At 49.7% G+C, this 14,678-nt stretch overlaps 1 protein-coding gene across 1 annotated transcript; it reads left to right on the forward strand.

Moving 5' to 3' along the window:
• The first annotated feature begins 311 nt into the window (after nt 1–311).
• On the forward strand, nt 312–14,008 carry AMBP (alpha-1-microglobulin/bikunin precursor). Its single transcript, XM_037139490.2, has 10 exons — nt 312–670; nt 1,928–2,070; nt 3,807–3,883; nt 4,713–4,829; nt 5,338–5,439; nt 6,243–6,289; nt 10,965–11,046; nt 12,319–12,486; nt 12,807–12,980; nt 13,836–14,008. The coding sequence occupies exons 1-10, from the start codon at nt 557–559 to the stop codon at nt 13,865–13,867; spliced, it is 1,056 nt and encodes a 351-aa protein (XP_036995385.2). The 5' UTR covers nt 312–556; the 3' UTR covers nt 13,868–14,008.
• The last annotated feature ends 670 nt before the right edge of the window (nt 14,009–14,678 follow it).

Consider the following 14,678-nt stretch of genomic DNA (forward strand, 5'->3'; position numbering starts at 1 on the left):
GGGCTGTGGGAAACCCACAGTGAGAGACGGAACACTGTGGACAAGATGTTGTAGACTTCTCTGCAGTCTCTGATAAGTTACTTCCTCTCCCTGTGCCTCAATTTTCTCATGTGAGAAATGGGCCCACTCTGGCTTGTCCCCCAGACTCTTGGGACTGTAAGGTCTGGGTGCAATGACTCAGCAGGAAAGGTCGGGGTGGGGTGGGGCGGCTAGCTGTGCCCCCCCTCCTCACATATCCCCATGACAGGCGGAGTCTCTGGGGAAGACTTTCTGGGGGTGAGCACTGCCTCGGCTGCATCTGGGCCCTGCTGTGTTTGGCCAACACCGCCTCTGAAACAGACACCCTGGCCCCTTCAGACCACTGACCCCCACCAGGACACTATGAGGGATCGATCGGGCCCGGCCTTGAGGCCCTGATTGGCCCTATCTGAGCAGGGCAAACACCAAAGTCACTACGACCCACTGACCCCTTCCCCAGCTTCAGTTTGCAGGAGACTCAGGCAGGGAGCTCCTCTGTCCCCAGACTGAGCCCTCGAGGGACTCCCCAGGTAGAGCCATGCAGAGTCTCAGGGCCCTGCTGCTGCTGACCGCCTGCCTGGCGGTCACTGCCAACCCCGTGCCCACACTGCCAGATGACATCCAAGTGCAAGAGAACTTCAGCTTGTCCAGGGTAAGGCTGGCTTCTCTGGGGGTGATGGTGGGGTCTGAGCAGCCGGGCCTTGCTGTGGGGACAAGCCTTGCTTGCCTTGGGGTCTCATTCTCCCCATCTGGAACTCCGGGGGTGGGTCCCTGAAGACTTTTCCTGCTCCGACCATCTGGGATTTGTTGAAGCGACAACTCAGTGCACCTGCCAATCTGTGGGACTCTTGTCTGACATCTCAAGTCAAATGCCCTCACCTTCAAACCTGTCCTCTCTGGTTCCAAGGGGAGCCCGTGGTTCTATGAGGACCTGCCCTGAGAAGGCTTTGACCTGAATGCTGCCCCTCAGCCACCCCCACCCCCACAAACCTCAGCTTTACGGGACTCTTCCTGCCCACCCCGCCCCAGCCCTCACCCTTCAACCACTCACCTCACCCCACGGCATCTTTTTCACCCCGTGCTGGGTTCTCTGCCCTCACAGGTCTGGGTGGCACAGGGCGGGCCCGCGGGGTTATGGGGCCAGAGTTCAGGGCTGGCGGGGACCAGGGCGCTGTGTGCGGGGAGTCCCAGGCCTTCCTTCCAGGCCCAGCTCTGCCTAAATCCCTGGGTGAACTGAAACAGAACCCTGTCCACCCAGGGCTCAGTCTGCACATCAGTATGGGGGCCTCTCAGGCCCTCACCGTGGCGTCCTGTGGGTTTTACTTACTTTCAATGACAATGAAGGGCCGTGAGTGGAGGGGTGGTGAGGAGCAGGGCCCAGAGGTGGTCTGGGATGGGGAAGAGGCGCAGGCTCACTGGCCCTCGGCAGGGATAGGGGGCCCTCTGAACTTTCCCACGTGCAGTCGGGAGAGGGAGGCGTTAGGCTTGTCCTGCATCAGCTCAAGGAAAGGAGGTTCTTTATAACACGGGGCCCTGGGTTGCTTGCAAGGTGATGAGCACCCCATCCCCTGACTCCTGCTCTTGGGGAGCATTGGTTGGTGATGACTTCAGGGCACAAGGATTTGGACCCCATCCAAGTGACAGGCACAGACCTCAGATCAGAACAGACTAAGCCTTCTGCCGGGCAGACCGGGCCCCACCTGAACCTCCTTTCTAATCTTGCCATGATGCCCGAGGTTGTTGTTAGGGCTCCATCCTCCCTTGAAGCTGTGTGGCCTCCGAGTAGCTATAAGATGTTATCACTTAAAAGTGTTAGTCATTCAGAGGAGGGAGGGGAGCAGACGTCTGCCAAGTCTCCTTTGAGGTCTGAGGCCAAATGCAGACCCTCCGCATTGTGGCTGCCTCCTAGTTCTACGGGAAGTGGTTCAACGTGGCCATAGGCTCCACATGCCCGTGGCTGGTGAGGTTCAAGGACAGGCTGACCATGAGCACGCTGCTGCTGAGAGAAGGAGCAACAGAGAATCAGATCAGCACGACCAGCACTCGTTGGCGGTGAGCTTGGGGATGGGGCGGGAGGGGCAAGAGGGATCAGGGCCCCCCCAGCACCCCACCCTGGCTTCAGTCACCACCATGTTCTGCAGAGTTACAGGTCTCTCCTTCCAGCCGGGCCCTGGGCTCTGACCCTGGGCTCTGAGCTTGTGATCTCTCTGCTGTTTGCTCCCCAACCAGGCCTTGTTTCTAGGGTGGTTTTTGAAAAATAATTATGTTTATTTTTAGAGAGAGGGAAAGAGAGGGAAAAATCAATGTATGGTTGCTTCTCACATGGCCTCCACTGGGGACCAGGCCTGCAACCCAGGCGTGTGCCCTGACTGGGAATTGAACCAGCGACCCTTTGATTTGCAGCCCAAACTCAATCCACTGAGCTACACCAGCCAGAGCCAGGGCATCATTTCTAATCATCCCATCTGCGCCTCAAGGACAATGCCTCCAACACTCTGCCTGTTTTTCAACCTGCTTTTACTCCCGGCGCATCCCTTAGTGCAGTGAGGGCACTTTGACCTGCCAGGGACCCAGTCTGGAAACCTGGGCGGGAGGGCAGTGGCCTAAACTCTTGTTTCTGCTGCCATGGGCCATTCAACCCATCATTGAGCCTCGTCCTTTCTCTTCCAAAATCCCTCCCATCTATTCACTTCTCCCCTCTTCCTCACCGCCAGCCTTGGTCCAAGCCACCTTTCCTTCTTTCCTGGTCGTCTACAACAGCCTCTCTGCATTTCTCCCCACCTCTAATCTCGAACCTTCCATTCAATCCAGTCGTCACCTAGCAACCAGAAAGACCTTTCAGAAACTGGAATCTGTTTTAATCTTTCTATACCTCCTCCCTATTGCTGTTGGGGATAAAATTCAACCCCTCTCTTGTGGCCTTCCAGGCCCCGCCCCACACTCACCATTCCCCACCCCATTCTCTTCCTGTGCTCCGTGACCCAGCCCTGTGGGCCTGCGTTCAGATCCCCTACCCCTGGGCCTTTGCGCCATATGTTCCTTCTACTAGGGAAACTTCTCCCCACCTCCCTGGGCCAACTCCTAGGGATCCTTCAGGACTCAGATTCTATGCCCCTTCCTCCAGAAGGAGGAAGTCCTCCCTGACCCCCAAAGGTTCAGGTTACAGTTTGTCTTTGTGCTCTTGGAGCACCTCCTGCCTGCCCACCTGTCCCATTTAATTGTAAGCTGCTTGTAGGGACAGGGTCTGTCTTGCCCTCCTCTGTATCCCCAGGACAGTGCATGGCACATAGATGCTGCTCAATAAATAATGATCATCGGAACAGTCAGAGCTAAGCTGTGCATAGTGCTTACTCCAAGCTCTTTACATGTGATATCTCATTTGATCCTCCCGGCCACAATGTGGGGTAGAAACCATCATTACCCTTGCTTCACAGACAAGGGCACTAGAGCAAGAGAGACACAGAGTGATAAATGCATGCATTAATTCATCACCCTGACTTCCCAATGCATCAGTATAATGTGCAGATTTGATTTTTAGTGCACATTTTGCCAAGGAATGGCCTGGATTAGTCCTCTCTTTTCTCTTTCCCTCTGTTCCCTCATATGTGAAACGGTGACTTCTAGGGCTGGGGTAAGTGTTTTAGACAAGGTATTTGAAAATGTTACTTTCCAAATTAAAAAGAAAAAGAAAAGAAAGACATTTGAGAAGGACCTGGGAGGAGAAGGTGGGCATCGGGACCATGGTCTCCACCAGAACTCACCTTTGCTTTGGATTTGCTCATTTCCAGGAACGGGGTCTGCGAGGAGCTGTCTGGGTTTTTTGAGAAAACAGACACCGATGGAAAGTTCCGCTTTCACAAGTCCAGTAAGCTGGGTCAAAGGAGACACCTGCAGTTCTCTCCTTCGCTAAAAAATACCTCCATGTCTCAAGCTCTTTCCTGTCTCAGCTTTCTCTCCCCCTGTAACCTCTCCTCTTTTTCTGAGATGTCATCTAACCTTCCTCCACAATTCCTCCTCCTCCTCCTCCTTCTTCCTTCCCTTTCTCTGCCTCATGTGCATGCACGTCCAGAACTAGATCGACAGTGTGAATGTGAGGATAACATCAAGATTTCATCAGCCTTCCTGTTAAGCAGCTGCAATCAGCTGATAAAAATTTTCGAAGGGTCTCCCATGCACGGTGTGCATGGTGCTAAGTGACAGAGGAACATGGATTTATTTGTTTATCCAGCAAATGCTTATTGAATATGCTGTGCATCAAATCACTGTGTTAGGGGGTGATTATATGAATGGTTGGGTAGGTGGATGGTTGGATACATGAGAGGATAAACAGATTTTGGTAAATGAATATACCTATGTATGAATGGCAGATAGGTGAGTTAATCAATCATCTATTAGATAAATTGATGACTTAATAGATGGAGGAAAAAGAAAGGAGGGAAAGAAGGAAGGAGGGACGGAGGAAGGAAAACGGATAAACTTCTGGACTGACATATGGAGAAGATAGAGAGAGGGAATGATGGTGGATGAATGAACAACGTAGGAGATGGATGGGTGAATAGACAAACGAGCATATATGGAAGGGATGGGTAGATAGGATGGCTAAGCAGGTGATGTGTGGGTGAGTAGGTGAAGGATCTCAGGCTAGAAGAGCCTCTGACCACCGAGCCCTTTGTTTCCCTGCATCTCCCATGCAGAATGGAACTTCACCCTGGAGTCCTATGTGGTCCATACCAACTATGATGAGTATGCCATTACTCTGACCAAGAAACTCAGCCACCACCGTGGACCCACTATTACCGCCAAGCTCTATGGTAAGGGTCTGGAACTAGATATGCTCACTGGAGGGGCGTGTCTAGTGTTCCTCCACGGGTGGGGGGAGACCTGTGATTCAGGGACAGTGGAGCAGAGTGGGGAGGAACAGGGAGTTTCACCTTTTCCTTCTGATAAAACTGCAGTTACAGGATCGGTGAGAACATGTACTCTCTCTGAAGGAGGCAGAGCTCAGTGTCACATGTTAGGCAGAATCCTCTTCTTTTGATTTCTAAAATTTCAGACCCAGAGAATTCCAGAGCCTCCAGGCCCTTAAAGAAACCTGGGGAAGAGCCCCCTCTGTGGGGATTTGGGAGACCTGGGTGGGTGCTTGGGAGGGGACATGCCTTCCTTTCCTGGAGCTGATCTTTGCATAAATGCATTGAAGAGATCAAATTGGACCAATAGTTTCACACTTCCCCTAAATGGAAATCACAGGGCAACATGACCTCAGGTCCTGCCAGGCCAGGCCCCGAGGTTCTAGGTATCTTCTCTGCTCCCCACTGGCAGGGCGGGAGCCGCAGCTTCGAGAAAACCTGCTGGAGGAGTTCAGGGAGTTTGCCCTGAGCTTGGGCATCCCCAGCAACTCCATCTTCACAATGGCTGACAAAGGTAAACGGCACCCCTACCCTGCCTCACACTCTGTCTCCTCTTCAAACTTCATGGACCCCACAGAATATCTTCCTTGCCCCTGGGTCTTTCTTATAACCCTCTGAGATAAGCAGAGCTACAGTCCCCCTTTTTCCTTACAGAGAAGGCAGCTGGGGCCCCTGGATTCACTCCGAGTCACATAGCATGTACCTGGTTGGCAGAGCCTGCACTAGAACTAATTCAGTGCTCACTCCACTGTTATGAGTCTAAGTGAAGTCATACCCAGAATCCTCAGGTGCCTCTAAGGAGGTCACAGAGGGTAAGGACGAAGAGCATGGCCTCCAGAGTTTGAGCACCTGGGTTCATGTTGAGCAGTGCGGCTGGCTTTCTTTGGCTGGTCAATCTTCCAGAGCCTCATTTTCCTCATCTGTAAAATGGGGATAATAATGTGTTTCTTATAAGTTGCTCTGAGGAGATAAAGTCGTTGAATACAATAGTGCTGTGCTTGGTGGTCTCATAAGTGCTTGACAAATGTTAGCCACTGCTGTTCTGTGATGGTGCTGATGAACTGCTGGTGGTGGGGTGGGGACGACAGTGATGGTGGTGACGGTGCAGCCGCCAGCCTGTAGCTTTTCCGATGAATGACCTTCAGCAGACCATGTGGGTGGAGCCGTTCACGAAGAGGCTAATGCACAAGGCAGCCCTCAGTGTGATGGCCACCTGGCATATGGGCAGCAGTGTGAAAGAAGCAAAGTCCTACCCAGTCTAGATGCTCACCAAGCGTGGTCCTCTTCCTCACCTCTGTGCCCTGTCCTCTGACCTAGGAGAGTGTGTCCCCGGGGAGCAGGAACCAGAGCCCACTTCACCCCCAGTGAGTACCTCTCTCCACGCCCCTCTGCCTGCTTGTTTTTGCTGCCCTTGCTTAGGCCCTGCTGTGGTGGGGGGTGGGGTCGTTGAGAGGGGTTGAGGGCAGGCAGCAGTGAGAGGCCTGGGCGTTGAAGGCGGTCTCACCAGCCCTCAACCTCGGTTCTGCCACTGAGGCTGCCCTCTCTGGACCTCATTTTTGTCACACACAAAATGGGGTAATTAGTCCTCCCAAGAGCTGGAATTCAATGCCATGTTAGCAAAGGGTTTAGCGCAATGCCTAAAAGCAGTAAGACATTTAATAGTGAACTACCAATGCTCAGTAAATGAAAATAAAATTAATTGATCTTTTTTAAAAATGGCAAAGCTGACAGCACGCCGCTTCTCAGATCATAGGGCAGGACTCCTGCACTGCCTTTTGATTTTGGGGGGCTTCCTTACTCCCCTGTTTTACTCTCCTGCTTTTTGCCATATTGATTAGGCTTTATTCATTAATTTTCCCCCTTTTTTATTTGAAAATTATATATCTTAATTGATTCTGCTGATGTGTGTATAAATCTATGTGTGTGTATAAACATATACAATGTTTGTTTAGAAATGTATTCTTGAACATTGAAAATATACAAGAAAGTAAAAAAAGTCTTTATTCTCACATAGAATTAACAGTTAACATTTGTTTGCTTCTACATTTTTAAGAAAAACTACCATCGATTTTATAAAACTAACATATACTCATGATAAAGAATTAAAACAAGGCAGGAAAATATATTTTTTTAATGTTTTAAAAAAATTCTACCACCCTGAACGACCAGCATCTCCATCAGTCTGGGAGTCTGGACATGCACGCGGGCGGGCCAGGTGGCAGGAAGGCGGGCTAGACAGAGGCACAGACTTACATATACTGCTACAAGGTGGGGTTATATTGCAAATGCTGCTTCTAAGTTTTAAAAGCTTTGGTTGTAGTTTTCTTTACTTTTTAAAAAATGAAGTGGAGTTCTTGAACTTCAAGTAGATATTACTCCACCACAGAAGATTTCTTTCTTAAAGAAGGCTCTGAATAGAGTCAAGGTTATGAAAAAGCACTTAGGAGGCCAGCATCACTAGTCCTACTTGTAGAGGACATCTGCTTTGTCTGTGACTTGAAAGACAACTGTTAGGACTCTCAGACTTTGTTCCATCTCCTGTCCCTTTTTCCTTTGCGCTGCCCAGACTACTGCTGTCGCCATAATTCCCAGTTGTTCAGTAGTAGTTCTGTACTTTAATAGCTTCTACACTCACCCGTAGTAAATATTACCATAGCTTTTCCATTCCTGAGCTACTTATTTCTATTAGTCTCTCAGTTCTTTGCCTAGTATTGTTTTCTAGGAGGGTTCATGGATGTTTTCATCCCTGAATTCTTCCTTTTTGAGATTGTCTCCTCGTGTCCTTCAAACTTGAATGACAGTGGGTGTCACATTCTTGGGTTTGTCTTCTCCCCCTCAGAGGAAGTTTCATCTGCCCTGCTCCATTATTCTCAAGTACTGATGATTGCTGTGAGAAGCCAGAGGCCAACCTGATATTTCTTCTCCTTGTAAGCCCTTTGTTTCTTCTTGTCCAGGTGCCTGGACAAAGTGTGTCCTTGAGGTACCAGTGCCTTAACAAGGCCATGTCTTTGTGTCAAGAATTCCATATCTGCATTTCCTGGAATACAACATGCTTAGAATAGATTTCTTTGTATTTCAGGGAACTCTCTTGCATGGGATTCCTCCTCCATCCCCTTTGTTGGGTCTGCTACTTTGGGAGCCCTTGGTCTTCGTGTCGGGGCGTCTTTGTCTTCCACATCTACTAGTTCCTCTCAAATTACTTTCATCTGTATTATCACCGATCTTTCTCCTAGGACAGTCATCCCATTTGGCAGCATCCATTCTGTTCCTTACTATTTCTAATTTATTCACTTGCTCTGAATGTATAGAGTTTGGGTTCTCAATTTGTTTATCTAGACCTGATTCTCTTTTTTCATCTTAGTCTGTTATTTACCATTTCATCTTTGAGTCTTATTTTAATAAATGCCTGTTCTTATTAAGTCATTGTATAGCTTGAAGCCACTGAAGAGTTGCCTTCTGTTCCCTGAGTTGTTTTTCTTCTAAGAAGGTGTCACAGGTAGGGTGCCTTAGATCAACACCTGTGGAAGGGAAGGGACAAAGAAAGAGTGGGGTTGGGTTGTTGCTGTACCGTTTCTTTTTATCTTGCTCTTGCAAGTCAGTTTTAGTCAGACTTTCAGTTCTAATTTGGTGGGGTTGTGGAGTTTCATTTACTCTTTGGTTCTTTTCCCACTAACTTTGACCTTCTTTCCTGTCCTCCAAAATTAGTGTAAGGTCTGGGTTTTAGTGTTCCATTCACTCTTCTGAAGTCCAAGGTTGTCAGAATACCCTTGCTAGCTTTCTGTTTTGAAGGACTGCAAAGTGTCCTATGTGTGCTTCATTCCCCCTGGTTGGGGCTGGAAGCGATGTGCATCGGGCCCATGGGGACACCCCCTGGAGCACTAGACGGCATAGTCCCAGAACCTTCACTCAGAGGGAGTCAGCCTCTAAACTTCCTCCCACGAGCAGTCATTTTCACTGCTCCTCTGCCAGAAGAGGAAAATGACAGGGTTGCCCTCAATTTTCTTCCCTCAGGATTTTGGAATATTAGGGAGCCTTATCAGAAATTTGATGACTTGTCAGAGCTGGAAGTTGGAGGGCAGGACTAGCAGCTGACCCTTGCTGACCATCCTGTTCAGCTCCAGAATATCTGATTTATTTCCTTGATCAACAGTTTTAGCTTTTGCTTTAAATTATGCCCCTTTCCTTGTTTGGGTGATGTTGATGAACATTTGGGGGCTGGTATTTTTTAGTTCATTTGTTGCTAATTGTTAGGTATTAGGGAAACTTTGAAGGACATTTCAATTTGCCATCTCCATCCAGATCACAACAGAATCTGTATTTTCTCATTAAAATCAAGAATAAGATAATAGCTAATGAGTCCTCTTGCAAAAGAGAGACTTGTAGTACACACCCATTGCTTTCCTCCAAGTTTTCAACATCCTGATTTTTGTGGCTATTATCTGAGATTGATGTTTATATTTTCTATCTTTTTTTCCCCAGGAATTACTTTTAACATTTACGTTAAGTTGTATGACCATTTTAACAATTTGACCCAAACTCTACATTTTGTTGGCTTTATAGTTTACCATCATTTCTTTGCTATCACATCATCTCTTTTGCCTTCTCAGTTGGTGAGAATATTTCCATAAGTAATTTTTTTCCAGAAAGATACATGAGTGGAAAAGTACTCGATCCTGGTATGGCTGCGAATGCCTTCCTGTGTTTATATCACATATTCAACAACGTGAACCAGTGAAGAATTCCTGGGTTACAATGTTTTCCCTTTTATAACCTTAGATATTACTCCACAGCTTCTTTCATTAACTGTCATGTCTTCTCCAAGGACTCCTGGGCTCTTTATCCTTTGTCTCTAGGAAGGGTCTGGGTGGGGCTCTTCATTAATTTTGCCTCATTCCTTTGGGCTCTTGTAAGTGGAAAACTCAAGTCTTTCTTCAAGTGAGAAGTTTTCTTCTATTATTTCTATATAGATTGCTTCCCCTCTAGAATTCCTATTATGTGAATTTTTCTTATAATCTCTACACTGTAGTTCATTATTTCCACTGTGTGGTTAAAGTCAACAAAATCTTTTCTATCCCTATAACCTTCTTCTTCTCTCATGCTGTTCATTTCCATAACTGTTGGCTCCTGTTATATTGCTGCAATGTCATCTTGAATGTCATTGATGGTTTAAGTTTTTGCTTTTTTCTTATTGTCATCCTATGTTTGGTGGAGATATTTCTACAGTTCAATCGGATTGTTTTGAGCAGCTTGCATTATTTAATTTGTCCCATCATTTTCCCCTTTTCCTTCATTCTCACCAAGGATGGCCTATATGCGACCAGCGTGAGATGGGCTCTGGCAGACAGTGGAGTCCCTGATCACAGCTTTCACTTGCACCTTAAAAGGAGAAGGAAAAAGTTGAAGGTTACTATAGTTTTAGTTTTGCCAATTCCAGATCTTGCTTGTGGGCAGGATGACTGGTGGCCTGAGTTTCCCAGTTTATCCCTTCTTAAATTGCCACAGAATTCTACCTCAGGGGACTCTATACTGAGAGACCGCTTTGACAGCTTTGGCAGCCGGCCCTGTGCCACAACCCCAACCACCGCAGCTGGGAGTGTTAGGTTCAATCTCAGTCTCCTAACTCTGGATAGCTTCTCCTGTGTAAGGAGCTTCCACTGTAAGCAGCCTTTCCTGCAAAACAATCACGCCCATGCTCTATTGCGTACAAATTGCCTTCAAGCGTCTTGCATGGGAGTACTGTCCTTCCCTGGTTTCCAACTTCAGGGTAGATTTCTTTTTCATTTTTATATTCTTTTGACACTTCAACTGGATGTTAGATGTGAGGCATTGTTATACCTTAAGGTTCTGATTTTTCACTTCAGACCAGAAATCTGTCCTGTGATCCCCATTCTGGAATTCGGATGCTTTCAGGAAAACAGGCCATTCACCAGTCTAGTAGCTATGCTTCTGTCTACACCCTGATTCCCAAAACAAATGGCTTATGTGTTCCAAAGGGTACAGATGAGCAATGGTGCAACAGCCTCTTTGTCTTCCCCACAGAGAGCCCGGCGGGCTGTGCTGCCCCAGGAAGAGGAAGGCTCAGGGGCTGGGCAACTAGTAACTGATTTTGCCAAGAAAGAAGGTAACAATTTCTCACTTTTCCTGCCATACTCCAGAGAAGAAGGACTTGTGGTTAGCTCACCCTGACTGCCCTCACAACCATGAAATCTCTCATTTTTTCTGCTAAAGGACTAGGCCTAGAATCAAGGCAAATCAAGTACTCTGCCCTGTGTTAGGGGTTGTGAGGGGACAGAGGAGATAAGGCATGGGCTCAGTCCACAATAAGGAGCCAGTTCTCACCTTCCCTGTCCCGCTGTGTGGCCTCCTAGCCTTGGCTGCTTCATCTGTACGATGGGATACCAACCTGCTGAGCTGATCACCAGGACCCTTGTGGGAGCAAGGTTGGGGAAGGACATGAGCATGCTTTGTGCAGTTGACAGTGTTTATGAACAAGTCACTCTCCACCTTGCTCCACAGACACTGAACCCTGCTCCCCCCAGACCCAGTGCCTGGCACTGGGGGCACAGAGATACATCACCCATGTTTGGGGAACTTCTGCTCAAGTGGTGGAGATAGTCAGGGAAGAAAGTGATGGACTCAAAAGGGAGGGTCAGCTAACAGGAGGGAGCAGCTCAGAGGATGGAGGGGTGAGGAGTTCAAGGACTGCGTGGATGAAGGGGAATTCATGCTGTGTCCAGGCATCCAGGTGGGATTTTGCAGAGCAGTGCATTCCAGGGGCATGAACAAGGAGAGCAAAGGCATGGGGGGACCCCGGTCAAGAGGTCAGGCTGGAGGCCTGGGTGCTGGTGAATGTGGGAGGATCTTGGGGCAGACAAGACCAACATGGGCTGGTGGGTCTGTGGGTTGCTGGTAACTCCCCATGTTATGGAGTGGAATGAACACTGATTGTGGAGTCCAACAGACATGACTTTGAACTTCAGCTCTATGTGACCCTGGGTAAGTCACTTTACCTCTTACAGTCCATTCCCTCATTTATTTATTTTTAAAAAAGATTTAATTTATTATTAGAGTGAGGGGAAGAAAAGGAGAAAGAGAAGCAAGGAAATATCAATGTGTGGTTGCCTCTCACGCACCCCCCCCACTGGGGACCTGGCCCACAACCCAGGCATGTGCCCTGACTGGGAATCAAACCAGCGACCCTTTGGTTCACATGCCAGCACTCAATCCACTGAGCCACACCAGCCAGGGCTCAATTTCCTCATTTATAAAATTAGTTGGTAATCCTTCCTCTTAGTGCAGAGATGAAACTAACTTAGATGATGCATGGTTGAGTGTCCAGCCCGGTGACAGGTACACAATAAGCACTAAGTGCCGCCGTTCTGCCCCTCCCCAGATTCCTGCCAACTGGGCTACGCAGAAGGTCCTTGCCTGGGGATGGTCAACAGGTATTTCTACAATGGCTCCTCCATGGCCTGTGAGACTTTCCAATATGGCGGCTGTCTGGGCAATGGCAACAACTTCGTCACTGAGAAGGATTGTCTGCAGACCTGCCGGACTGTGGGTGAGTTCGGGCCCATTGCTTCTACGCAGGCCACATCTCGCAATGCTGTTCTCCCAACAAACCACCTGCCAGCTGAACAGGTAGTTAAGAGAGGATGTTCCAGGGGTGGAATTCCAGGGCAAGTTTCCTGAAATCAGGAACTACCATTCGGGTAGGGGCAACCCTGGGCACATCGTCTCTTATCGTGGGCTTCCGTTCCACAGACAGAAGAGAGGGACTCTGCGCTCTAGATGAGCAGGGCCCCCTGGTTTAGATCCTCTGCCTCAGGTTAGCCAGTTGTAAGGATTGCTAATGCTGTGTGCCCACTTCCCACCCCACAGCGGCCTGCAACCTCCCCATAGTCCGTGGCCCCTGCAGAGGCTTCATCCAGCTCTGGGCATTTGATGCCGTCCAGGGAAAGTGCATCCTCTTTACCTATGGGGGCTGCCAAGGCAACGGCAACAAGTTCTACTCGGAGAAGGAGTGCAAGGAGTACTGCGGCGTCCCCGGTGACGGTAGGAGGCTGTTGGGGTCCAGGCGGGAGAGCCCTGGTAGGTGGGGGCTGGGAGAGCTAAGTTCTGGACGCTGTAGCAGGTGACCAGCCTATTCGCTCTCTGGGCCTCAGCTACCCATCTTTAAAATGGGGCCAAGCCCTGGGCCTTTCCTGAGCTTGGATGGGGTACCTGGGGTACCAGGTACAGGCAGAGGGTGTGCAGGGTTGTCTGAGGAGTGTGGCAGAATAGGGCTGATGCTGGCACTGCCACAGTCAGGCTGGCCACGCTGGGAAAATGCCAACTTTAGCCTCAGTTTTCTCTTCTGGAAAGTGGGACAAGGCACTCATTTCCCAGCCTGCACAGCGCCTTGCACAACGACCAGCCAGCTAACGGCAGCTGTTACTGACAATGACGGTGGCGCTGTGACAGGAGGGCAGGCACACCTCAGTTTATGGCACTTCACAGACACCGTATTTTTACAAGCTGAAGGCAAGACCCTCCACCAGCAAAGAGATTATAACTCACTTTACCGTGATGGTTGCTTTATCACGGTGGCCTGGACCCCAACGCTCAGTGTCTCCAAGGACTGCCTATGACAGCATTGCAGGGAATAGCAGCCACTTAAGATTACTGTGCCTTATTCCCCCACTGGGAAATGGCATCTGAAGTAAATCAGAAGGGGCAACGGATCAGATCGTTCTCTGGAACGCACTTTGGGGCAGCAAGCCACTCCGCAAGCCGCAGTTTCTGGCCTCAGGCTCCCACTCAGCCTGAGCTGCCTTTCCCCCTCCACCAGGTATCCCCTCCCCCGACCTGCCCCTCCCATGCACCCTTGGGCGAGCCCCACACCTACGCCCCGAGCCTGTGTGTCCACAGGAGACGAGGAGCTGCTGCGCTTCTCCAACTGACCGGTCCGTCGAAGGCCAGAAGTCCAAGGCCAGAGGATGGCAGGAAAGCTGCGGGCCAGTGTCTGTTCCAGGACCCCACATTGGGCAGGCTGGGCCAAGAGACCTGGGTTCAAATAAAAACCAAGTCATAGACCCCTGCAATTCCATGTCCTGACTGTTCGTTGCCACCATAAGTATAAGGAGACGGGGGCAAGGCAGGGAGACAAAGCTGGAGCAGGGCGTGAGCACAGAGCCTTCCCAGGAGTGAACAATGGGTGCCTTGGAAATGTAATAGAACTACCTTCCATACGTGAAATTGGTGACGCAAATTACAAAGCATAAACCACAGTTCTATGTACGCGACAGTAGTATGAGGGAGGGTTGCTTTGTTTTGGTAAAGCTGGAAAAGAGGGGAAAGCTCTGGGTACTTGTTTCTGGGAGAGGTTTGACCAGGTCACCAGCGACCCAGGGTCAGGATCATTGTACCCCAGTGTGCCCAGGTAGGCCAGTGCCTGAACTAATTCCCCGGTCCTTGGTCCCATGGAACCCACCCCAACACTTCACTTCGGCCACAGCTGCATCCTCAGCACCAGCTGCTGGAAACTGAGAATCTCAGGCAGTTTCCCCACCAGGCCCGAGTTTTCACCTCCTGGGATCCTCACTCTGCCCTTTGCCCCAGAAGGAGAATGTTCACCGACCTTCACATCACGTCCATGACGACCAGCAGGGAGGGACCTGGACCAGAGCCAGCAGACCTCGGTCTGGCTGGCTTCCCCTCCCTGCAGGACTGGCAGGCCACCGGAGGGGGCTCAGCAATGACCTGGCCCAAGAA

The sequence above is a fragment of the Artibeus jamaicensis genome, unplaced genomic scaffold, assembly GCF_021234435.1.
Source record: "Artibeus jamaicensis isolate MK-2021 breed Jamaican fruit bat unplaced genomic scaffold, CSHL_Jam_final scaffold_1964, whole genome shotgun sequence".
In the NCBI taxonomy this organism is placed as follows: Eukaryota; Metazoa; Chordata; class Mammalia; order Chiroptera; family Phyllostomidae; genus Artibeus; species Artibeus jamaicensis.